The sequence below is a fragment of the Scardinius erythrophthalmus genome (assembly GCF_964197995.2).
Source record: "Scardinius erythrophthalmus genome assembly, chromosome: 4".
Lineage (NCBI taxonomy): Eukaryota > Metazoa > Chordata > Actinopteri > Cypriniformes > Leuciscidae > Scardinius > Scardinius erythrophthalmus.
In genome coordinates, this window is record NC_138224.1 from 47,747,766 (window position 1) to 47,773,434 (window position 25,669).

Genomic DNA, 25,669 nt, shown 5'->3' on the forward strand with positions numbered 1-25,669 from the left:
ACCGTGCAGTATTTTGATTTGTCAATCTATCATTTAGACTAACACATCAACAATTTCTTATTTTTATTATTTTATTTTAAGCAATCAGAAATCTGAGGGGGCCGGACATGTAAATGAGGGGGCCTAGGCCCACCCAGGCCCCCTCGTGGCTACGCCACTGCTGCCAACATCACACTGACGCTAAAATCCCTCTCCTGTACACGATGGAGCTGCAGAGGAGATTCCACAAAAGCTCTGCATGAAAATTATACTTAAAGTGCACCTATTATGCCCCTTTTTACAAGATGTAATATTGGTCTTGGGTGTCCCCAGAATGTATTTGTGAAGTTTCAGCACAAAATTCCCCACAGTTAATTTATTATAACCATTTGAAAATGTCATTTTTGGGGCCTGTTTTAAAAAGAGCTGTTTTGGTCTATACCACTTTAAATGTAAATGAGCTGCATATCCCCGCCCTGCTGCTGGACCCAGATGATGAAGAGACTCCGGCACAGAATAAACAAGAATGAGAATAGACTAAACGTCTCGGAATGGTTGTTTGATACATTTATGTACTTACAAAGTTTTAATCGCGTCCCCTTTGCAATTATGGATGTGCAACACACACACACAAAAACTTTCGCGCATTTTTTTTAAACTAACTTACAAACACGCTTATGTGGCAAATATGAGAAGATGGCTAACGTTACAGAACCAGAAAACAAATGCTGTAGGGAGATAGACGTTTATGAGAGGTATTCATTTTACATTTGTTATTGCTGTAAAAAATAATGTACGTGACATAAAACAGTCTGACGTTGTTTGGTGAGACATCCTATGACGACGACAATAAATAGCTTTAGACGCATTTGTTGTTGAACTGGCTGACATCGATTGAAATGACTATTTGCTCAAAAATAATAAAATACACTTACTTCTTCTGGAGGTGACGTTGGATCGCGAACAGTATGAGCAAAAACCATACACATGCACACTTGAGGATTAACTTTGACCCTCGTTCACTAAACAGTCAGTCAGAACATGATTCTCGTATTTAGGAAGTTTAAGTGGCGCCTTTTCTTCATAAATAAAATCCATCCGCTGCGTTTTCAGTGGCTCTGATGTCAGTGAAGACTAGTATGTCCATTCTTACATTCCACAACGGAAGACCAACACTTCTTAGGAGACATTACCGGCTGTCGTTGAAACAATGGAGGATGCAGATCACCGAGGGCGGGGTCTATGCCAAAACCAGATGTCAATCAAATCACGTCGGTGGGGCTTAGCTCATTTCTACGTCACAATGAGGAAAATCTAGAACAGGGTGTTCTGAGACAGTGCTTATGATTTATTGAGATAGTAAAAAAACTACTGGGTGGATTTTTATCATTCTAGGGTGGTTTTGCTCACACACTGCCAACACACATTTATGTTCAAACACCATGTAAAAGTGAATTTTGCATAATAGGTGCCCTTTAAATAACAGGGGCTTTACAGATGTTAGCCTCTGACAACGAAGAGCGACAGGACACAAGGCGCGAGGCCGCTGTGCTGTGTAACAAGCTTGGGAAGCTGGAGACTGCACTCATGACCATATTTTGGGACACTGTGCTGAACCGATTTAAGCTTACAAGCAACGGTTGAAACGTTCAATCCAATTATTGACAGTTTGCTGTCAGGACTGAACAAACGGCTGGATGCATACAGAGACATAAATGGTCGTTTTGGTGTCTTGTTTGACATGGACTGTGATGACACTGATCTCTGCAAACGGGCCAATGCTCTCTCATCTTCATATCCAACTGACATGGATTCTGCTTTAGCTGATCCAGTTTAGGTCTTTTGTCAGCAGTGAGCAAGATAAGACACCTGCAAACCTATTGCAGGTTGTGCTGAGGAATGGACTGCAGACAACCTTTCCCAACGTTTTTGTTGCTCTCAGGCCTTTTCTCACATTACCTGTATCCAACTGTGAGGGAGAGAGGACATTTTCACAGCTGAAACAAATAAAAAATTAATTAAGGACAACTATGGGTCAGAAGAGGCTTTCTGCACTGTCCTCGATGGCCATCGAGTCCGAGCTGGTGAGGGAGCTGAACTTTGAGGATTTGATCTGTGACTATGCAAAGAAAAAGAAAAGAAAAAAGAACTTCTAAAGTTAAGAGCTATTATGCTATCTGTCGAGAGTCGGCTTACATAGTTTTTGCGACTGTGAGACCACATAATGAACATATTTTGCTGAGTTTATTGAAATGCTGTTTGCATATCAAATGTGAATTGCATCATGTTGTGATGCTGCCATAGGCCTGTTTGAGACTTAGTTGTAAAGTGCAGTATCTGTTTGGTTTTGCAGTCTGTGAAGTTGCCCAACTCACTTAGTGACTGTTCTTTTTGTACCCTGCACTGTGTTGTGTGACGGCATTGTTGTATCTTCAGTCAATCACGTTTCGTAATTACTGTTGTGCTTTCTGCTTTGGTGAGTTTTAGTGAACACTATATTGCCATATAAATAGTCTCTTGAGCCATACACTACCTTGGGATGATTTTATGCTTCATTGTCTTGTGTCCTGTGAACTAGTCATTCAGCTTTTGACCAATTGTGATTTGGCATGACAAATCCCACACCTGGTAGGCCTTAGTATTGTGTGTGTGTGTGTGTGTGTGTGTGTGTGTGTGTGTGTGTGTGTGTGTGTGTGTGTGCATGCGTGCGTGCATGTGTGTGTGTAGTGGGTCTGGTGGTGCGGTGTGGTTGTCAGGTAGGGGAGGGGGGGCCCATGAGCTTCAGTGCTCAGGGGCCCCTGGGGGTACTAATCCAGCCTTGTGCGGGACTCGTGAATAATGTTTATTTTCAGGAAACATCTGATGAGCTCGCTGTTATTCCCCTCCCTCCGTTACCTATAACCTGCCTACGTAACACGTGACGTACTACGTATCTGCTGCGCGCGGCCACACATGAGAGGACAACAAACATGTCGACTGCACCGGCCGCTCACTGCTGTGCCATTCATCTTAAGCTTTGGGTTTAAAAACTTCAACAGAGCTGCCAACACTCACGCATTCACCGTGAGACTCACGCGATTGACACCTTTCACACGCTCTCACGCCACACATCCATTTTCTCACACACAGAAAAATCGCAAAGCAAAGAGGACACGGAGACCGACAGACTAGACAGAGCAGGTTACTTATGATAGAAAAAAAAATCACAGCTCTCAGATTCTGTCAATTCTACAACAAAATTCAAACAATAAATACCGTTTTGGCGCTTGTAAATGTGACATGACAGATCCCTAACGGCACCTGAACCGATCCTTTCTACTAGCTAATAGTAAATAAACAAGAACACTGTTGAAAGATACAACTTATCGAAATGTATATTCCTCATACATGATATCGATCAATCAGTGTTTTTTATTCACGGAAAGGGGTCAATAAAACAGCTGGAGAACAATTATGTCACATAACATTTACCTCAAGAAAGTCATTTAAAGCTAGGGTAGGCGTTCCTGTTCAGAAGCATTTTTTTTTATACTGGGTGAAATTGTCCTTCCATTCTGATAGTAGTCAATACATTATGTGTTCAGAAAAAGGAATTAAAAAAATCTGACCTCTGTAGCAGCTGCAGGACAGTAAAAACTCTGACCAATCACTGCCATTCGGTGCGAATGTAAAGAACCAATCAGATGCCTTCATGTCTCGTGCCCGCGCCCCACTGCGTGCGCTGCCCTACGTGCGCTCATCACATGTCACCGTTTCCGGAAACATATAGCTCACTACACCGACTAAGCAGGAGTTTGCGGCACAATGGCAGATAAAATGCAGCCAAAATTACCAATACCAGCTTTGCTTGTAACTACTCGCCCTGACAAAAAGGCTAAAAAAAGAAAGTCTGAGGCAGAAAAGGCTGCAACGAAACTGGCGCTTGATAAAGCCAGAGGACAAACTCGGGTCAACATCGGTTCATCCTTTGAACGCTGGAGACAACTAAGGAAGCTGAAGGGCCTAAAAAGCGATGCCGAGGTTGCGGTCTTTCTGCTGGACAGGTAATTATTTGTTTTGCTTCGGGGGGATTTGTTATTTCCATGATATATGTTATGTTAGGCAACGTAGTTACTGTTGTAGCTTGTATTAGCCCAATCAGATCCAATGCTCTCGTCGTGGAAGCTCTAACAACCAAAATAACGAAGATTTATAAAAACATAAAATTCACGTTTGCCAGTGATAGTAACAAAACAAAACGTTACATTTTTACATTTACTTTAGCAGACGCTTTTATCCAAAGAGACGTAGCTACATTTCCGAGTTCATACAACACCAAACGTGTAACGTTAGCCTGAAAACTGCGAGTAACATTACTAACAATAGCCATGTTTTTATTTTATTTTAATAATAATATAGTTTACTTACAGGTGAATGAGACATGACGTAGTTTGGTTGATGCCCATAATGTGCTGAAGTACTCGGCTTTCCTGTGAAGTGCAGCTGACTCCAAATGTGGATGCGCGTTCATGTTTGTGGGGGGGCGTGGCTTTGGACGGAGCACTGACAGGAGGGGGCGGAGCTTAGAAGAGGTGCCACTTTCAAATCTGGCTAGCTCTACAGGATTGCCTACCCTAGCTTTAATGACCATAATATGGGCTATAGCATGTTAGTTGGCTAGAAAAAAATAGCTATAGAGAGTATTTTGCTAAATATGTGTACTATATTATGTATTTATTATATTTTTACTTGAAGTATTTTATTTTACTTTTACTAAAGTTGTTATTATAATATAAAAAATGCATTATATTTAATTTGAGTTATTTTTAACCTTAAATAATACTACCAGCTGATAGGTGAGTTTTTTTCTTTTTTTTTCTTGAGATGCCTATCTTGTGTATCTAATATTTATCCAAATATTACATCAAATCACAAGAATTTAATTTAATTGGAATCGTGAAATTTGTGTCAAGCAATAATAACAAAACGTAGCTTACCAGAAATTGTACCATGTTAACATTGTAACATGTTGCCACTAAACCTAATAAAATTCAGTTTAGTTACTAAAATGTTTTGACAATCACAATACACTTATGACAATAACCATTGTTATTGCTTATAAATTTAATAGTATATTTTTATAATAGTATATTTCACATCATTTGGTTCGTTGCAATAGTGTTTTGCAGTTAGCTACAATGTGATGTTTTGCAGTTTTGAACTAAATAGGAGTATGTCAATTTTAGTATTATAAAGTATAACATTTTCTATATTTGGTCTTATGGCCCCACAGAGCCAGCACAATAGGAGCCAAGGCCTTTCATTATAACTCAGCGACAGACAAGGGAACCTCAATTTTGCATGCTTTGAATTCCTTATATATAGCTATGCAGTGTTCTAAGCAGCCTGGATGGTTCGCTGTACGTGATGCAACACTTATTATAACCACAAGAGACTTGAGACTTGACTTGGACTCTAGCTCAGAGTCTTGAGACTTGACTTGGACTCTAGCTCAGAGACTTGAGACTTGACTTGGACTCTAGCTCAAAGACTTGAGACTTGACTTGGACTCTAGCTCAAAGACTTGAGACTTGACTTGGACTCTAGCTCAAAGACTTGAGACTTGACTTGGACTCTAGCTCAAAGACTTGAGACTTGACTTGGACTCTAGCTCAGAGACTTGAGACTTGACTTGGACTCTAGCTCAAAGACTTGAGACTTGACTTGGACTCTAGCTCAGAGACTTGAGACTTGACTTGGACTCTAGCTCAGAGACTTGAGACTTGACTTGGACTCTAGCTCAGAGACTTGAGACTTGACTTGGACTCTAGCTCAGAGACTTGAGACTTGACTTGGACTCTAGCTCAAAGACTTGAGACTTGACTTGGACTCTAGCTCAGAGACTTGAGACTTGACTTGGACTCTAGCTCAGAGACTTGAGACTTGACTTGGACTCTAGCTCAAAGACTTGACTTGGACTCTAGCTCAGAGACTTGACTTGGACTCTAGCTCAAAGACTTGAGACTTGACTTGGACTCTAGCTCAGAGACTTGACTTGGACTCTAGCTCAGAGACTTGAGACTTGACTTGGACTCTAGCTCAAAGACTTGAGACTTGACTTGGACTCTAGCTCAGAGACTTGAGACTTGACTTGGACTCTAGCTCAGAGACTTGAGACTTGACTTGGACTCTAGCTCAAAGACTTGACTTGGACTCTAGCTCAGAGACTTGACTTGGACTCTAGCTCAGAGACTTGAGACTTGACTTGGACTCTAGCTCAGAGACTTGAGACTTGACTTGGACTCTAGCTCAGAGACTTGTGAGCATCTCTGGGTAGGTGAGAGGATGGTGGCATCCAAAGCAAGGATTGGGCTGAAACAGTACTAAAAAGAGAAGCCAACAAAGTGGCGGTACAAGCTTTTTGTTTTGGCTGATTCAGCCCATGGACACACCTGGGATTTTTTTATTTATGAGGGCAAATCCCCTGAAGATCAAAATGGACAATGTAAGGGGCTGAGTTACGAATCTGTGATGGTGCTTGTGGATGAGTGGATGCTGGGAACTGGCTACAAGCTGTATGTAGACAATTTCTTCACCAGGCCATCACTTTTCAGAGACCTCCTCCAGAAGGGTATCTGGGCCTGTGGGAACATTCGGAGCAACCGGGTGGGCTTCCCACAAATTACTGAAAACAAGTTGCCCAGAATTGCTCCCCATGGGAGTATGCGGTGAATTCGAGACAACAGGCTCCTCTTTGTCGAATGGAAGGACACCAGGGAGGTGCTCATGTGCTCCTCCTTCCATTCAGCAGATGGAGATCACACCGTACAGAGGATGGTGAAGACGAGAGCTGGAGGATGGACAGAACTCACTGTACCTATACCTACTGCAGTGCATGACTATAACAAGTGAGTTGAATTTATTCAGTGGTGTTGTGTATATTTTATTTACTTGTTTACATTTGCATTTAGATTTGAAATTTATTATATTATTTTCCACACAGGTACATGGGAGGAGTTGATCTCTCTGATGGCCTTGTCGGGTATTACAAAGTACTCCGAAAGACCAGGAAGTGGTTCCACTCGATTTTCTACCACTTTATTGACATTGCAGTGGTAAATGCCTTCATCCCGCACCAGCAGTTGGCTGCTGCTCATAATCAAAGAGCAAAAACACAGTGGGAATTCAGTGAAGATTTGGTTATGGAGCTTGCAGACTGGATGCCTCCAAGTGAGCCTGCTCCTCCTGCTCCTGCACCTCACATGACAGGAGAACCCTCAGGCTATGCCTGCCACAGGCCAATGTACACCACTAATAGGTGACGACCCCAGGCGAAGATGCCGAGTGTGCCATCGGAAAGCGCTTGTGTTCTGCCAGGGATGTGCATCGTACTTGTGTTTCCAAGCAACACGAGATTGCTTCAATTACTGCCATGATTTAAATAGATTGTAGTGTTCAGAAGTTGTGAAAATCTTTATATATTTGTGAATAGTTTGTAAATAGTTGAAAAATTGGAAACTATTATTTTATTTTTTAAAACTATTATTAAAATTATTTTTCCAGTACTTTTATTTCATTATTATTTTCTTTCATTATTTACAAGTCTTATTCAGGTTTCAGTTGCAATTTGTATAGAAAAGTGAAAATGTTTGTAAATAAGGTAAAAAAATTAAATAAAATCTCTCTCTCCCTCTCTCCCTGTGTGTGTGTTCACCAATGAAGAAGGGTGTCTCATAGTGGCCATTTGTGGTAAGACTTAAAGTCTCACAGAAACCTCAATTTTTGAGATATCAAGTTGAAATTTTAAACATAACTCATTTAGACTTGTGGCTTGAACTTTTTAGCATGTTTTAGTCTGAAACATATATTTATTAATACATATATATATATATATATATATATATATATATATATATATATATATATATATATATATATATATATATATTTAATAAATAAAACAAATATTACAGCAAATTTTCACAACAATAAACTTAAACTTAAATAACTTTTAGAAAAAATATTTTTTTTTATTATTTTTCCACTTCAACAATAATCCTCCAATTGTCATCTTTCGAAAGAGACCAACCTTATGTCTGTATTGCTAAGCATTTATGAATTACAGCAGTTTAAGTTTTGCATTTTCATGTCTATGGCCAAAAATGGGGGTGACAGTTAATAAAAGTGACACCTTAAAATAAAGTGTAACCTATTGTTCTTTAATTCATAGTTGAATAATCCAGAACTTTCACATTTGTGCATTTTGCTTTATTATATTTTTATTTAAACACGTACAAACAAAGACAACATGAAAAAGTACAATAGAGAAACAGGCTTGATGAACATTATTTGAACAAAGTTCACATAGTTAGAATCACTTTTTAACCTTAAGTAACAATTAGGACAGTTGCAGAATTAAATCAAACAAAATGAAATTGACCTTTATGTTCATTCAACTATTAGAAAGCAGTTCATTAAAAAATGAAAATTAACAAAAAAAAATACTTAACTAAAAACATAAAATAAACTAACAGTGACAAATAAGGGGCCGTGAAGCCGGTTTAGGTGGCTAGCCAGGTGTGTTTCAAATTAATTTGTGCCAACCCAGGGTTTTAGGCACCATGAAAGTGGTTTGGCTTTTAGCAGTGTTCATCGCCATAGTAACTTACGCTCCACGGCTAACCTGGGGTGCGTTTCCCGAAAGCATCGTTAGCCAACTATGGTCGCAAGTTCCCTCGTTACCAATAGAGTTCAATGGACATTGCGATGAACTTGCGACCATAGTTGGCCAACGATGCTTTCGGGAAACGCACCCCAGGGCTGCGTTCATCCCCGACAAAACGTTGCACAACGTTTTTTAAACAGAAACGGTGATGCGTTGAACACACTGTTCTGATGACGCAAGAGTTGCAACTATGGCAGCTCAGAAGGCCATTCTTTGTGTTCTTTGTGAAGAATTTTCTGAGCCTGATGAAGTCGGTATAAATATGTGTTTAATACTACAAAATATGCCCGATGTTACAGTTACTGCACTTGCCGCCCAGAACAAAAGAGAACATCCCAATCGAGTGAAGGGATTGCTGAAACTGAAATGGAAGCACACATCTTACCTAATTCAGACTAAAACACATCTATTTAGAAACTAAAAAACTAAAGGCAGAAACTAAAGTTCAGAAACTAAAAGTATTGATTAGTGCATGATGCATCTGTAATGAAACCAATGATAATATTGATATTAGGATGTGTTCAGGAAATGACATCCGAATGTAATGAGCTAAACTGAGATGCGAGGTCGAAACATGACCGAATATTGCTTGTATTTTACAATACGTATTTTACTAAAAATGTTTTCACCGTAAAAAAGAATAATAATTAAAAAAAACAGTTAACACTGTGTAAACTACAGTGGTTTTAACGTGCAAGCCATGGAAAGACAGTTTATATACCACTCTATTAAATAGTTTCGTTTGTGTATTTGAGAAGACCATGAGTGGTTGGCTTGTTAGGCCTAATATATTTGTATATCAGAGATTAAAGGTGCACTAAGTAACTTTTTTACCTTAACCGAACAGCTTCGGAGTCATTGGAATAGTTATATGACTTGTTTCGGGTTGAATGGTGGTCGCCGCGCATCCCCCGAGCGCCTGTGAGCGGAAAAACCACCCTTGCAACTTTGGGCCGGCGGGTCGTGTCAGGAAGTATCGCGTGATATCAGGTCTCGCGATGTAACAAATTGCTTTACGGCACTGCACACAAAGCTAGGAAAGCTTTGTCGGAGGACGAAAAAAAAAAAAAAAAAAAAAAAAAAGGACGAAAGAAAGGAAACGGCAGACTGACCGAGCAAGGAGTCAGACTCGAGTAAATATCGTTCTTGTTGATGGACTAGTAGACATCTTCAGAGGTTATCTGTGCCTGTTCGATGTCCGACGCTTTGTAACGCGTTCTGTCAGGAGGAGAAATAGGGATAGCTCACAGATGAAGTTATTACCGAGAGCCAGACAGACTCACGGAGGCGATTGGCATCTCACAACTTGCACTTTATTCCCCAGTCGAACTTGTGTAACTGTCTGTCACCCGTTCTACCATCCACATCTTTACTTGATAAACAAAAGTAGGATAAGAATGAGCATCAAACTGAAATAACCCGCACACGGGTGTTCGAGGTGCACATGATACAACACAGACTGCCGACGACAGTTCAACAGGGCGCGCGCAGCTCTTAAAGGGGCCACACCTTATTTCCACTCATTACAGCTTCCATCCTATTGAACACTGAACAGGTACCAGTATAGAGGGCGGAAGGGATCAGGCCGTGAGTGCAGAGACGGCTCTGCGCGAGTGGTATTTACGACAGTACCGTTAAATACAAGTACTCCACAGCGACTCTAGGGGTCGCTGTTTGACAAAAACGGAAAGCTGCATAGTGTGCCTTTAAAAGTCGTGTAAATGTACGTAAAACGCATTATCATATACTGAAAAAGCATATTAATATATACTTACAGCAATGATTTTTAAACGTGCTGTTCTCAATCCGACACGAGGAGAAGGGCCAGATCTATGACGTTTTAGCTATTTATTATTCAATGTTGATAAATAAAATTGTAAATTTTTTATATATATGACCCACGTCTCCTGTGCCTGTGCGCCCTTAGGGCTGTTATTCCCCAGTATTTTGGGGTGGCGTAGTCGACCGTTTTTGCCATTATAGAGCGTCTCCTGTTCATATGTTCATGAGATAGTTACCTTCACTATAATATAGGCTACACATAACTGCTTTATGTCCAGGGAAAAGGATACAGAGGCAAGCAAGAGATCTAAGATGATAAAATCAACAGAGTGTTTTTATATGAAAATAATAGATCCATTATAAAAATTAGGCTATACATGCAGATCAATAAATATTTGTTTAAAAAATGTTTAGATGACTTTGCAATTCATGTTTCCTTTAGGTAGCCTACTGCTACTTTAAAGTAATCAACATCTGTTGTAATTTGTGATTAGAACACGTCAAGACACAATATTATACAGTAATGTTGAGAAGGAAATTCTTCTGAAGTGCGCTGAAGTCAGCCAATGAAACAGAATGTTTGATGAACAGATTGAATTTAGGATTTTATGCACATACATCTGTCATACACATGGGGATTTTTTTTTTTTTTTTTACTAACCACACAATTCATTAGTATTAGGTTCCTCTGACACAATTTTGTTATTTCAAATGTTTAGTATAGTAATTATGTAAGTTTCGGTGCTCTTTTGTGATTTTAGCGTGTGAACGGAACTTTTATTTTGAAGTGGCGATGTGACGTCACAAGGATGCGCCGCGCTCCTGCACTGTTGTTATTCGGCTGATGAAAGGTTCGTGTTTTTAATCATTTAAAGTGTTTCAATCTATGCAAACCGTCCTGATAATGTTATAGTTTCTACATGAAATGTAAAACGATTCGATTAGACAATTGGAATGCTTCATAACACGTTATGAGTAAAGTGCATCAGCATCCACGAGTAACAGTAACGTTAAAATCAGTTCATTTTCAGTAACACGAGTGCAATTGTTTACTTGTGTGATAATTTATTCCGCCTACCTATGCAATTACCTGTTCAATTACTCATTTATATAATTATTTATTTACTATCGCGGGAAATGAGAGCGCTGGCCATCATTTTGAAAGCAGAGATTAATACAGAAAGTGAAATAAAAAACTTTTGATTTCTGTTCCTGCATTAATCCTCTCAGACACGATAGCTGGATATAACTCAACATAAGTTTATAGCGGTTTATCAACCGTCTTCATTTATTGCCTTAATATTTCTCTATTTCTCTTTGCCCATATACATTATAATGATAGTGGGAATATAGAAGAATCAAGTTTTTTTTTTTTACTCAGTGTTTGAAATGAAGCTAAAGCTGCTTTTGATTTTCATCGATGACTTTGACTTGTGCTGGCCAATAAAATACTATTATTATGTACTTATTAAGTCATATTATTAATAATGATTTGTTATAGTGCTGTTTTAGTGTAATTTAAAATGTTTTGTTAAAGTGTTATCATGGAAACAGAACAAAATGCTGACGAGTAATGGTTATTTTCGCCCCGGCTCAAACTTAAGAAAGAATGGTCTCTCCTCTATAGCAAGCATCTCTTTACAATTTGCATTCGAGATATTTTGATGTGGGATGTAGTTTTGTAGTCCGTTTTTAAAACTTTTCATTGGAGTCGGTGGTGATTATGTGTTGATATTGTTATGAAATTAATTGTAGGCCTTAATATTAATTTGATAATAATATTGCCAGATAATAACAATAATGGGAAAACAAGCCAAATATGGTCTCTGACCATCGTCAATACACAATATCGCTGTCTATTGCCACATACAGCCAATAATCAGAGTCTGATCACGCCTCTCCTTCCTCTTCATACTTACATCTGCAGCCGTTAAGTGCATGGAGTGTTCGACATGCCACACTTCATATTTAATATTTGATTAGCCTATATATTTTTTTTATACAGCCCTAGCATGCCTATAATGGTGCGTAAACAAATTCATAGTGGTGAAAACTATAAATAATAAATGCGGCTGTCACGATTCCTCGATTAAATCGGAGTACTTGATTTAAAAAAAAATTATGCAATTTACCCGTGTCGAGTAACCAGTAAAATATTTTATTCAATTTAATATACAATAAAAAATTACTCCGTTTTCTAAGACTGCACGATGCATTTAAACCATTTTAAACCCCATACTAGTATAGTGCTTTTGTGAATTCACAAAGGCTGTGTTTCAATTAAATAAATTGGTCTACTTTTATTACCACAAGAAATATCAGATTACTCGATTAATCATCAAAATAATTAATCGATTACCAAAATAATAATAATAAGGGCTTATATACTTCACTTCTGAGTGAACGAGACTGAGGGAAGTTAACGAGGGAAGGTTTGATTGAGATGCACTCAGAGATGTAGTTTTGAGTGTTTTTCTTTCTGTTGATTAATCTCTTCTTAAACAGGACAAACACAGAAAAACTCCTGGTGCAGCGACTGAGATCCATGTGACACTATTATAAAGATGGCGTTTATTAAAGAAGAGAGTGAAGACATGAGGATTGAAGAAACATTCAGAGTGAAACATGAAGATACTGAGGAACAAACAGGTTGGTTTGTCTGGATGGACTGTGGACTTCACAGCTGAAACTGAGACACTAGTGCTGTAACTCTGTTTTAACTGCATATAGTGCCTACATTTCTTAAAACATCAAATAAAATTCAATTCAAACATGAAGGATTTGCTACAGTGAGATTATTTATAATGTACAAACGACTCAAAATTCACTCTGATCAATTACAGCTTTTAAATGCGAATGAGATTGAAACACATTTGTGTGGGCAGTGGGAGAGTCGAGCATAAATACTGCTTTTAGAGGGAAATGCAATGAATGCTGTTTTTATATTTTGTGTGATACACATGGAAGCTAATAATATTCAGAACATCATGAAATTCAGTGTGAAAAATGCTTTATTTTCAAGCAAAATACCAAAATGTGACATCATGCAATTTCCCAGAATATGTATATAATAACTAAATAAAAAAATGAAAATTACTAAAGGTTCTGACAAATTATAATTGCTGCAGTCTATTTAAAAAAAAAAATCATTTTAATGAATTAATTTTAAAAATAGGTTTGAATGAATGATTCACTCAAAGACTTCACTTGTTTATTACTGTATGAATGAGAGTATTTTTTTAACCAGATCTCTTGACTGAATGATTAAGTTTTTAACAGTCACTTGTCGCCACCTACTGGTGTAAAGATGCAACTGATACAATCTTTAGCTACTTTCAAAAGGATTTGGGCCTACTCTTTTGATCGCTCCCGTAGACATCAGTGTTCATAGTACAATGATCTGAAGAAAGAATGTTGAAAAGACTATTTCAGGGTTTAATTTATATTTAGTATATTTAATATAATATATTTATATTTTTTACAAGATAAATTTATACTAAATATAATTGATAATAATTCAAAACAATATCTTCTGCTAGAATATTTAACTGGAATATTTAGTTAGACATACTGATGAACTAAATCAGGGATGTCAAACTCCGTTCCTGGAGGGCCACAGCCCTGGAGAGTTTAGCTTCAACCCTAATTAAACACACCTGATCAGCTGATCAAGTCCTTCAGACTTATTTGAAAACTGCAGGTGAGTGTGTGTTGAAGCAGGGTTGGAACAAAACTCAGGGTTGGAACTGAGTTGGACACCTGTGAACGTTAAGGGTTGTTTTAAGGACATGTTTGTGCATGGGCAATTCTAAAATAGTCAAAAAGTCAAGACAGGAACCATTGTCAAAATTGTTCATCCAAAACAATCTACAAAATAGACTCAAAGTGTTAAATACCGGAATTATCCTTTAATAATTTACTTTGCACTTACAATAGATACTGTATCACTGTATCAGGGATTAAATAAAGATTTTGGTTCATGCAGGTTATTATTATTAATCTTGTTACTTTCACATTTAATATCTTGTATTTTTCATTTGTCTTTTGTTCCATGGCATTAGGATTTTTTTTCTTTGGATAATATAATGTGTCATGTGATCATTGTTTAACCACCTGTGTAAGTATAAAGACTTGTTGGTTGAAATGTTTAATTTCTTTTGAAGAGACTGCGTGTTCGAATTGTCACCTGTGTGAGAGTCCATTATTAAATTTTGCATTTTTGTAGTCTTGGTGTGCCGACTTCTTTTCTGTTTTGTATTATGTCCTTTGTCAAGCACCCAACTGGAGCACTTTTGCCAGTGATTTGTGTGCTTTTGTCCCTGTAACGAAGTTAGATGTTGTGGGAAGGAGGAGGCGGGAACCGGCGAACATTCAAAGACTTTAATGACAAAATAAACAAATACAAACTGAAAGTAAAAGACAACAGCCCCTCACGGACGACTGTTGTCACATCAAATAAAATCCAGGCCTGGCCTCTCTCGTTCTCCACTGTCGTCGCTCCTCCTTTTATGCTTGCGCTCCTCCGTGAGAGATACGAGAATGGTGCGTCTCACAGACACGCTCATTAGAAATCACGCCACCGGCCTCGTGCTGTTCTCCCACGGCCCTCAGCCTAGTCCTGCTCACCACAGTCCCGTTTTTGCGGAACTGTGAGTTGACGAATGAGATATTTGGCTAAAAAGATGCATCTTTTCATGAGCTACATATAAACTAAGAGAGTCTGGGATGAGTAAAAAAGAAGAGACTGATTATCAGCACAGTTGTTGCTCCCGAGTGAACACCGTAGTGTTTATTTAATATTGTTTAACAAGCTGTTTTATTGACTTCTTTCCGCGGTTAAAACGCTGAGCGATTGCATGGGATGTGATTCATTTCAGTAAGTTGTACTGTACATTTCAACATACCTTCTGATGTTCATTCATGTTTGTTTATTTGAGGCTGTAACTACTAGTGAAGAGGAAGAGATGATCGATTCATATGAGATCAAAAGACTATTTAGAAACAAAAATATTTTTATTTTTTATTTTATTGTTGACGTTGTCGATAATGACAACAAATCATTTCAGCCCTAATGGACAACTATCACAAAACGTAAACAGTTGTGGATCATCCAGGTAACGTCCGAACAGGGTCATTGTGTAAATTCAACTATTATTTTGTCTTTTAGACTTTAACATCTGTTATGTGAACTAGCTTATTTAGTACTAAATAAGAAAAACTAAATATAATTATGATCCGTCTTCTATATGCCCTTCAATATTTTGAAGATTCTGCAAGTTGTATGAAATTACATCCTATTCCTTTATATGGAGTTGGCCCATCCTTTGCTGCTATAACAGCTTCAACTCTTCTGGGAAGGCTTTCCACAAGGTTTAGGAGTGTGTTTATGGGAATTTTTGATCATTCTTCTAGAAGTGCATTTGTGAGGTCAGGCACTGATGTTGGACGAGAAGGCCTGGCTCACTGTCTCCGCTCACTGTCTCAGGTTGAGGTCAGGACTCTGTGCAGGCCAGTCAAGTTCCTCCACACCGAACTCGCTCATCCATGTCTTTATGGATCTTGCTTTGTGCAGTGGTGCGCAGTCATGTTGGAACAGGAAGGGGTCATCCCCAAACTGTCCCCACAAAGTTGAGAGCATGAAATTGTCCAAAATGCCTTAGTATGCTTGAGCATTTAGAGTTCCTTTCACTAGAACGAAGGGGCCAAGCCCAACTCCTGAAAAACAATTAATTATGATCATTATATCATATACTGGGGAAAAAAATCATGACCAGAAATTGGGCCATGTCTACCACACATTTTCCAAGAGTGTCAGAGTGCCCTACTTCTTCTGAACTAGATATGTCCACAGGGCCCATGGTCCTATTGTTCGTCTAAAGCTTTTGGAGCCCTTAACATGCTTTAAAATATGTTAGAGTCGTTCCATTGCTGCATATATCACACATAGCTGTACGGATTTGTATTCGTACATGTATTGTTCTCATCGACACAAACAACTTTCACACTGACAATTATTAGCTCAGAACAACAATAACTGTTTAAGGCTTTGTATATTTGGGTGTTTTGATGCTCTTAGCATGTTTAAAATTTCATGAAATTCTGCACACACATCAGAGTTGTCTGCCATTGGTTGTAGGAAACAGCTAAGACATGGACGTAGAGCAGGGGCGGTAACTTCAGACCTGGAGGGTCACTGTCCTGCTAAGTTTAATTCCATCCCTAATGAAACACACCTACCTGTGTGTTCAAGAAATCATGAAGACTTTGGTTAGATTTTTCAGGTGTGTTTGATTAGGGATTGATCTAGACCAGGGGTGTCCAAACTCTGCAGAGTTTAGCTCTTGCCTCAACACGCCTGCCTGGAAATTTCTAGTATGCCTAGTAAGACCTTGATTAGCTGAGTTAGGTGTGTTTGGTTAGGGTTGGAGCTTAACTCTTCAGGACAGCGGCTCTCTAGGGCAGAACTTTGACCCGGAGTTAGATTGTACAGTTGTGTTTGATAAGGGATTGATCTAGACCAGGGGTGTCCAAACTCTGCAGAGTTTAGCTCCATCTTGCCTCAACACACCTCTCTGGAAGTTTCTTGTATGCCTAGTAAGACCTTGATTAGCTGGTTCAGGTGTGTTTAATTGGGGTTGGAACTGAACTTTGCTAGGCAGCGGTCCTCCAGGAGCAGGATTGGACACACCTGATCTAGACTCTGCTGGGCAGTGGCCCTCCAGGAGTTGCTCATCCCTGACCTGAAGTCACCAAACTTGGTACGTATATTGTCCTCCTCAAGCCGGACAACTTTCATAATCACGTGGATGTGGCTATTGTGGTTCAGGGACATATCTCCCAATTTACCCACTTACATGGATCTGCCCACCGTGTGACGATGGCGCTGTAGTGCTTGAGCCTGTTATCAATTTTTACAGCTATTTGATAGGTTTGATGCTTTAAATGTCTAGATGTTTTGATGCCTGTTGCTTTGTGCCATTAAACTGGGGTAAACATGTATTTGTCTTTTTTTGCCTTAGATCTGATGATGCTAAAAGAGGAGATTCAAGATCCGAAAGAAACAGAAGAGAAAGATCAGTTTGAGAAACATTATTTCACAACTGGAGAAAAATCATTTAGTTGCTCACAGACTGAAAAGACTTCACCAAAAAGAGTGCAAAAGACAGCAAATAGAAGTTGTTTCACCTGCCAACAGTGTGGAAGAAGTTTCACTCAAAAAGGAAATCTTAAATGTCACATGAGAATTCACACTGGAGAGAAGCCATACACATGTCAACAGTGTGGAAAGAGTTTCACACATCAAGGAACCCTTTATACCCACGTGAAAGTTCACACTGGAGAGAGTCCTTACACCTGCAAACTGTGTGGAAAAACCTTGAATCGAAAAGGAAACCTTAAGACTCACATGAGAGTTCACACTGGAGAGAAACCTTTCACATGTGATAAGTGTGGAAAATGTTTTACACGTAAAGAGAGCCTTAATAACCACATGAGGATTCATGTAAAAGATAGCTGTTGTGTATGCCGTCAGTGTGGAAGGAGTTTCACAGACAAGAAACAGCTTAAGAGGCACGTAAAAACTCACTCTGGAGAGAAGTCTTACATGTGCCATCTCTGTGGAATGAGTTGCGCAAACAACACAAACCTTACAGTCCATGTGAGAGTTCACACTGGAGAGAAGCCTTACAGCTGCCAACAGTGTGGAAAGAGTTTCAATCGAAAAGAAAGTCTTAAGACTCACATGAGAAGTCACACTGGAGAGAAGCCTTTCAGCTGCAAACTGTGTGGAAAGAGTTTTACACATAAAGGAACCTGTTATACCCACATGAAAGTTCACACAGGAGGGAAGCGTTTCAACTATCTTTAGTGTGAGAAGAGATTCAGCATCAAATATATCTGAAAAGTCATTTGCAGACTTGTTCAAGAAATTGCAGTGTTCTGAGTGGAGCGATTTCAAAAATCATCTGTGCATTCACTCTGGAGGAAATAGGGTACCCATGGGTCCTTGAAAAGCTTGTAAAAGCATTAAATTAACTTTCAAGGCCTGGTTTCACAGACAGAGCTTAGATTAAGCCAGGATTAGGCTTTAGTTCGATCAGGGCATTTAAGTAGCTTTTATAAACCTGCCTTAGGAAAAAAAAAAAAACATTACTGGTGTGTATCTTGAGACAAAACAATGGCACTGAACTTAATTTAAGGGTGTATTCACAGCTGACTTGTTTGGTTCGATTGAATCTAACTCAAGTTCGTTTTCCCCCTTGGGCAGGTGTGAATACAGCAATCACACTCTGATGCAGACCAAAGAACCGTACCGAGACCCAGCTGAAGAGGTGGTCTCGGTCCGGTTCCAAACCAACCAAAGGTTTGGAACCATCTTGCAGCACATCTTCGTCTTTGCAAAATCCTAATTACAACATAGCATAGATGACTTATACAAGCAGGACGAGGCTGAGGGCCGTGAGAGAACCGAATCGGCCTCTTATCTCTCACGGAGGAGCCACGGAAGCATAAAAGTAAGAGAGCGACGACTGAAGGACGAGAGAAGACCAGGCCTGGACTTTTGTTATGTTTTGTTTATGTGTGTGTGGAAGTCGTCCATAAAGGGCTGCCGTTTTTACTTTCATTTTGTGTTTTTTTATTTATTAAATTGTTTAAATGTTCCCTGGTTCCCGCCGCCTCCTCATAAATACATACTTTTTTACAATGACATTGTATCATATGATGCTCATAAGTTTCTTCATATTGCGTTAGTAGCTGATAACACCAACAAAAAACAAAAAGCTGATAACACCAAAAAAATTAAAATTGCACTACGTAAGATCTCCATGATTAGCCTGTTTTTGCACTTCATGCTTTTCCCTGGTTGAGAATTTCTGTCCAATGAATGGATGACTTCAGCACATGTGTGGTTTTGTTTACAACTTTTAGTTCACTTGCTAAAAAGGCAGTGTGAAAGTGAACTAGCTGATTTTCTTGGTGTGAACTTTGACTTTCCCTAACTTTCCCTAAGATATGTCAGTGCTAGTTACTTTCAGTTAATACAGCTTTAACATGCATTTTAGTCTGGGATAGGCTTAAGCCTTGTCTGTGAAACAGGGAGGAAGTCTTAAAAAATAGGAGGGGAAAGTCTTAACTGTTTGCAAAGATTTATAATTTTTGAAGCACAAACAGGAGATGCTTGGAAAAGGCAAATATGATTTTGATTGGCTGGAGATTGTGATGGTAACTGATTTGCATAACAGAGCTGCCAGAGTGAAAATGTAGGGGAAATGTAAATTTACGAGCAAGTGGCTTGAAAATATTCAATTCTCGGACTGGTTAGAACCAGTACCAGTAAATGATTGTGAAGGAGAAAAGCACAAACGATATGTGCGATTTCGGATAGTGGCAAATCATCATTCATACACCTCTAACAACAACTCCAACTTGTTTTTAAAGCAAGTGTTCCCAACTCAGAGCTTGTAAAAACTTTTACATGTGGATGGGACCAAACAACCTACACCACCAAGTTTGGTTTAGCTCAGTGAATATGTTTTGTTACTCGCTTGTTTCATTCCTATGATTATATAATTTTATCATTGGCTTTGCAATAATGCAGGTGACCAGATTGTCCAGCATTTTCAAGATTTCCTGTCTCTTGAGGGAAAGACTAATTTTCTTCCTTCCAGCCCATGGACACAGGACTACATGTGTTCTTGCATGGATTCTTCAATTCTTATGTCATACCGGGAGCTTTGGGCTTTTGGTCAGAAACTCCTTTTTCATAAAAGGGTTTTCAACATCCTACTGTATAAAGAACTACTAGATTCTTAAGCTTTAGCTAGGTCTCAGTACCGTTTATACCTTGACCAGAAAAGGAGGGAAAAAGACAACAGTGTACAAACTCAGAGAAGGATACATTCATGTTCATGAATATGCGAAACAGGTTGCATTGCCAAAAAGTAATCATTTATACTAATTAAAATAAACAGCAAAATGTAAATATCCAGGGCACCATGTCAAGGCACTAACACACACATTATTACATAAAGATAAGTTGTTTTATTAATATTACATACACTACTTGGATGATATGTAAATCATATGTTTATGTGCATGTTTATGAGTAACAAAATCTTTTGAATTTGATAACTATAGAAAGAAATGGCAAAATATCAAAAGCACTCGGACTGGATCCATTTGCAAACTTTTTTTCTTTTCTTTTTTTTGGAGTTTCTGATATTAACAGAGGTGGAAATGTCTGTACGGAAGGTCACCCAGAACACCCTAGCAACTGCATAGCACAGCAGAGAATATCCTAGCAACACTTTAGCAAAAACCCAGAACATTCTGACCCAACTTTTTTAAATTGTAGGACAAGAATTTAACTTGACTTTAAAACAAGCCAACATAAAGTTTTAACATCGATAGTTTATGTAAATGAACAATGTCATCCAGCTGTCTTTTGACAGCTCAAGGGCTTTCGTGGAAACTACAGATTATACTTAAGCATTTTTGTATCCCCACCCTTGGACAGCTGGATCGACAGAGGTTTATTAACAGAACAGTTATTGTAAGGGTAGGTTTATTGCTGAAAACATTCTTCTTGTCTTCTCTTTAAACAGCATTATAGTAAAAATAGAACACTATGGCAACAGTTTTCTTACCTGTATGCAAAAGCGTTTTGCTTTGGGAAGTTGTGCGAAACTTAATGGAATGGCAATTTCTTTAACTACAAACACAGAGGTTTTTCAGATTTTCCGTCTCAGCGCTGTCTCCATATTTACGATTCTTTGCAGTCTTTAGCCGCTGCTTACAACGTGCCGGATCCATCACTGAAAGTAACACTCCCGCTAAAATTCTTTGAATTCTTGCAACTGGGAACAATACAAGTCAACACCATTGTGATTAAAAGTTTGCTAAGTAGTATTTCCTACTAATGCAAGGTGGTATTTGACTCTGGTAAGCATATCATAGCAGACTGGTGGGAGTATACGAGAGGTCCAAAATTATCCTAGAGAATACAGAAATGTTTATTTTCCTTCAGAAAAATTATTCTTTTGTACAAATTGCTAAATAATATGTTTATAATATGTAATGCGAGCCAATGTGGACAGACTGACTCATTGAATGTTGTTGAATATGGTGTTGTCTTGGATGATGTGGCTTTGAATTTCTCGTAATCTGATTTCATTATTTTCCAAAACCAAGTTTACAATGCCAGCTTCCTGTACCCCAGTGAACATTTGCCCCTTCCTCCACCATGGTTGCATCTCTCAGTCCTTTAGAAAAACAAACATATAGAGCTTGGACACTGCAGCCTAAAGATATTTCCCCCACAGTAGAGTTAAGTAAGATAAAGAGAATGAGAGATGGAGATGCGAGAGAAAGAGCAGGTATGCATATTGTGCCCAGAATGAATTCATTGGGCAACTCGTAAAATATGTACGCGTAAGCGCTTTTGAGTACTACCAACATTTTTGGGGACACGGACACGTTTACTTAGCCTACTGAAGTAGGATTTTTCCTACATATATGCTAAGATAGCAATCATGATTAGGGCAGCACAATATAATGTTTTAGCATCGATATCACGATGTCATGAACGTATAGGATATTAGTTGATAGGTTTCGGTTCGGAATGGCAAAATTAATGGCAAAATTTCCGCATCATAGAGTGAAATTTTACCATTTGCATGTGTTTTTAAGTCCTGTCAGTTTAAACATTAAGCCAAGAACAAGACTGGAACTCACACGCTGTTTTGTGCGCGCACACAGAGCCACGCAGACAGCACGTGAACACCGAATTCAAGCCTTACTCTTTCTCTTTTTTTGAGCTTGAACAGACACGTGCACGCAAAAGTATATAGGCTATATAATAAGTCAAAATGCCTGTCTTGGCAAGTATCCTCATAAACACTGTGAACTATTGAGAAAGAAAACCGATATCATTGTCTGTGGAATTGATAGCAGCCTAATATACCAACAGCTGCTTGGTACCACCAATGTTAATCAAACAGCAAAAGAGAAAGAGAAAATAACTTTCATTTAACACAGATAAATTGTATTAATAACATTAATTATATTTAATTTATACAGTGAAGAAGAGTATAGTCTTATTTTACATTTGATTGTTCAATATCTGTACCTGAATACAGTTAGACTTACCTGAAAAACATAAATCACTACTTGTTTCATTGATGACGACAGCTTGATAAGTGTGCTGCATAAAGTGTGAGTAGGCCTACCAAGCAGCACCTGCAGGTGCTCCCATATATAACTATGTTATAGAAAATATATTACTAAAAATTTTAAATTGTAATAATATTTGAATTTTGGATCAAAAAATTTGTGTCAAAAAATTTTGTAATCAAAAAAATGTAAATATTCTAAATTTTGGCCATTAGCATTAAGATTTATGTTTTTGAACCCATCTGTGGGGCAGTGAAGTCAAAGACACAGCCTTAATGATTGTGCAATATTTTTTTTATCTAAATAAATAACAATATATATATATATATATATATATAGACATAAATATACATAGGCTATATATATATATATATATATATATATATATATATATATATATATATATACATATACATATACATACATACAATAAAGTAACAAACGATGTAACAATATATAAAAAAACAACATATATATATTGTCACATTAAAAACAATGTAACAATATATTGAACTGAACAAAAACATCTGAACAATAATAAACATTATATAACTAATTACTTAAACATACATAACTTACATTACAACTTACTAACATAAAAACAACAAATAAATAAAAAATAAATAAAAACAAGCATAACTATTTACATTTTTAAAACCATTTTTATAACCATTTTTAAAACATTTTTATCTTTATTTAAAACTAATAACTCAGTAATTTTTGTGCACCAATGTAATTTTTATAGGCAGCTCATTAATTATTGCTTCTATTGTACCGGAGTACAGTTGCGGTGGGATTTGAACATTTTTATCGTCCCCGCTCAAAATGTGGCAAGAGTTTTCCACCTCAGTCACCCCCACTACCTCGATCTCCTCCTCAATCGGTTCGATCTCCTCTATCTGGATTCATAAAAAATAAAATTACAGATTACTAGTGTGTGTGTGTGTGTGTGTGTGTGTGTGTGTGTGTGCGTGTGTGTGTGTGTGTTAGGCTACGTTCACACTGCAGGGCTTAATGCTCAATTCCGATTTTTTGAAAAAATTTGATTTTTTTGCAAGGCCGTTCACATTTCCAATTAAATGCGACCTTTTGTGATCTCCTGTGTGAACGTGAAATGACCCAGAAGTGACCCGCATGCGCAGAAGAGTACGCAACGGTCAACGACGTCACTTGTTGTTTGCGGAAGTAGCTAAACCTAACTTTGATTCTCTCACTCTCACACTCACACACACACACACACACACACACACACACACACACACACACACACACACACACGAGCGCACGCAGCGACCGTTACACAAGAGTCAGACAGCAGCCGCTGACCTACCTAATATCAGATTCAGCACAAATAAAGTTAACATAACGTATATTGGCCGTGGGCTTTTTTTTTTCTTTTTCTTTTTTTTTATTAACGGGCTCGTCGAGGTCGACCCGTTCGGCAGATTCACCTCAGCTCGACGAATATGCAGTCCGTTTTCAAACCGACGACTACTTCAATGCAGAATTATGATGTTTTTCGCGTATCAATGACGTGCGGGTCGGATACATGCGACCTGGCCGTTCAGACTGAAGTCGCATTTCAAAAGATCGGATATGTATCGGATTTGGACCACATACCCAAGTGGCCTGGGTCGCATTTGAAAAAATCGGATCTGTGTCGTTCAGACTGTCATGAAAAGATCAGATACAGGTCGCATAGGGGCAAAAAAATCGGAATTGGGTCGTTTCAGCCTGCAGTGTGAACGTAGCCTTAGATAAGGAATGAATGTGTTCCAATCATGATAACAACAATACAGATAGATAGATAGATAGATAGATAGATAGATAGATAGATAGATAGATAGACAGACATCCTTGACGGATGTCCTGTTTGATAAATGGAACTTTCCTTTTCCATTTGGTTGAACAGTTCCACGAAGATGGCTTATATGTACGAAGTCTCCTTCGTGGAGCTCCAACAAAGACTGCTCCCTCCATAGAGAGACCTCAAGAAGGGTTTCCCACACCTCAGCTTTAGGTCACGAATTGGGATGTCCATCCTTGTCATCCTTGGTTTCTGTAGCTGCAAAATTAAAGCACAGTGGTTTAGTACAATAACATGTACAGTATAACTTTATTTTAGAATGCTATATTAAAAAGTAGAGCAGACTGACATACAGACAGATAGATAAATACATAGATATCGACTCACTTTCTCCACCTTGCCTTTGATGCTCATAAAACCACCCACTGAGTAAAGGTCCAGACCTTTCAGATCACGTGAGGGCAGACACAGGGAAGCTTTCTCTGCCTCTTCTGACACTACTATAGTTGCTGTTCTAAATTTTAACGATGAACGACCTAACAGCACATAAAGCTGCCCATGTCTTTTAACAAGATTGCAATTTTTTATAATGTATGAGTGTCCCTCCTCAAATTCGGGAGTAGACTCTCGTACATTTCATTTGTACAGAGAGTCTGGCCTCGCTCCATTGAGAAACGTTTACTTCCTTGAAGGCGGGTTCTCTGTTAAAGTTCAAAACTATTGGATCTGCCCAGAGTCACTCAGGATCTGCCACAGCCAATCGCTAACGTGTGGTCATCCGAATGATCAGAGGATTATGTTTAGAATAAGATGTCTGTCTTTTATAAAGTTTATAAAGCGACGAGAATACTTTTTGTGCGCAAAAACAAACAAAAAATAACGACTTTATTCCACTATTCATTTCCTTCTCTCTGTTCCTCGAGTCTTGATAGAGCAGCGCGTCTGTGTTGTACGTCACATGTAGGCTCACTATTGGCCGACGCTAGTCATGTGTGTGATCACATCAACGTCATCGTTCTCAGCAACTCCCTCTGTTCGCTGATTGGTCCTACAAAAAATTGGTTTCTGGAAACCTAAGAATATACAGCAGTCCCAGACGTAGTACTGAAGGAAAATGAAATTGAGCGGAAGTACGTAGGAGGGCGCAGCCAGGCTAATTCTTCTTATGAACCCGATGATATTTTTGTTGGGGTGTTTTCTTTAGCAGCTGTTGACAAACAAAGCAA

At 38.5% G+C, this 25,669-nt stretch overlaps 1 protein-coding gene and 1 long non-coding RNA gene across 2 annotated transcripts in view; both read left to right on the top strand.

Annotated features, from left to right (window-relative positions):
• The window catches only part of LOC308689647, a 1,235,845-nt gene that overhangs the window by 969,448 nt on the left and 240,728 nt on the right, over window positions 1-25,669 (top strand). The window lies entirely within an intron of this gene.
• Window positions 11,268-19,274, top strand: LOC308689638 (uncharacterized protein). Its single transcript, XM_081363461.1, has 3 exons — window positions 11,268-11,316; window positions 12,971-13,114; window positions 17,485-19,274. The coding sequence occupies exons 2-3, from the start codon at window positions 13,030-13,032 to the stop codon at window positions 18,330-18,332; spliced, it is 933 nt and encodes a 310-aa protein (XP_081219587.1). The 5' UTR covers window positions 11,268-11,316; window positions 12,971-13,029; the 3' UTR covers window positions 18,333-19,274.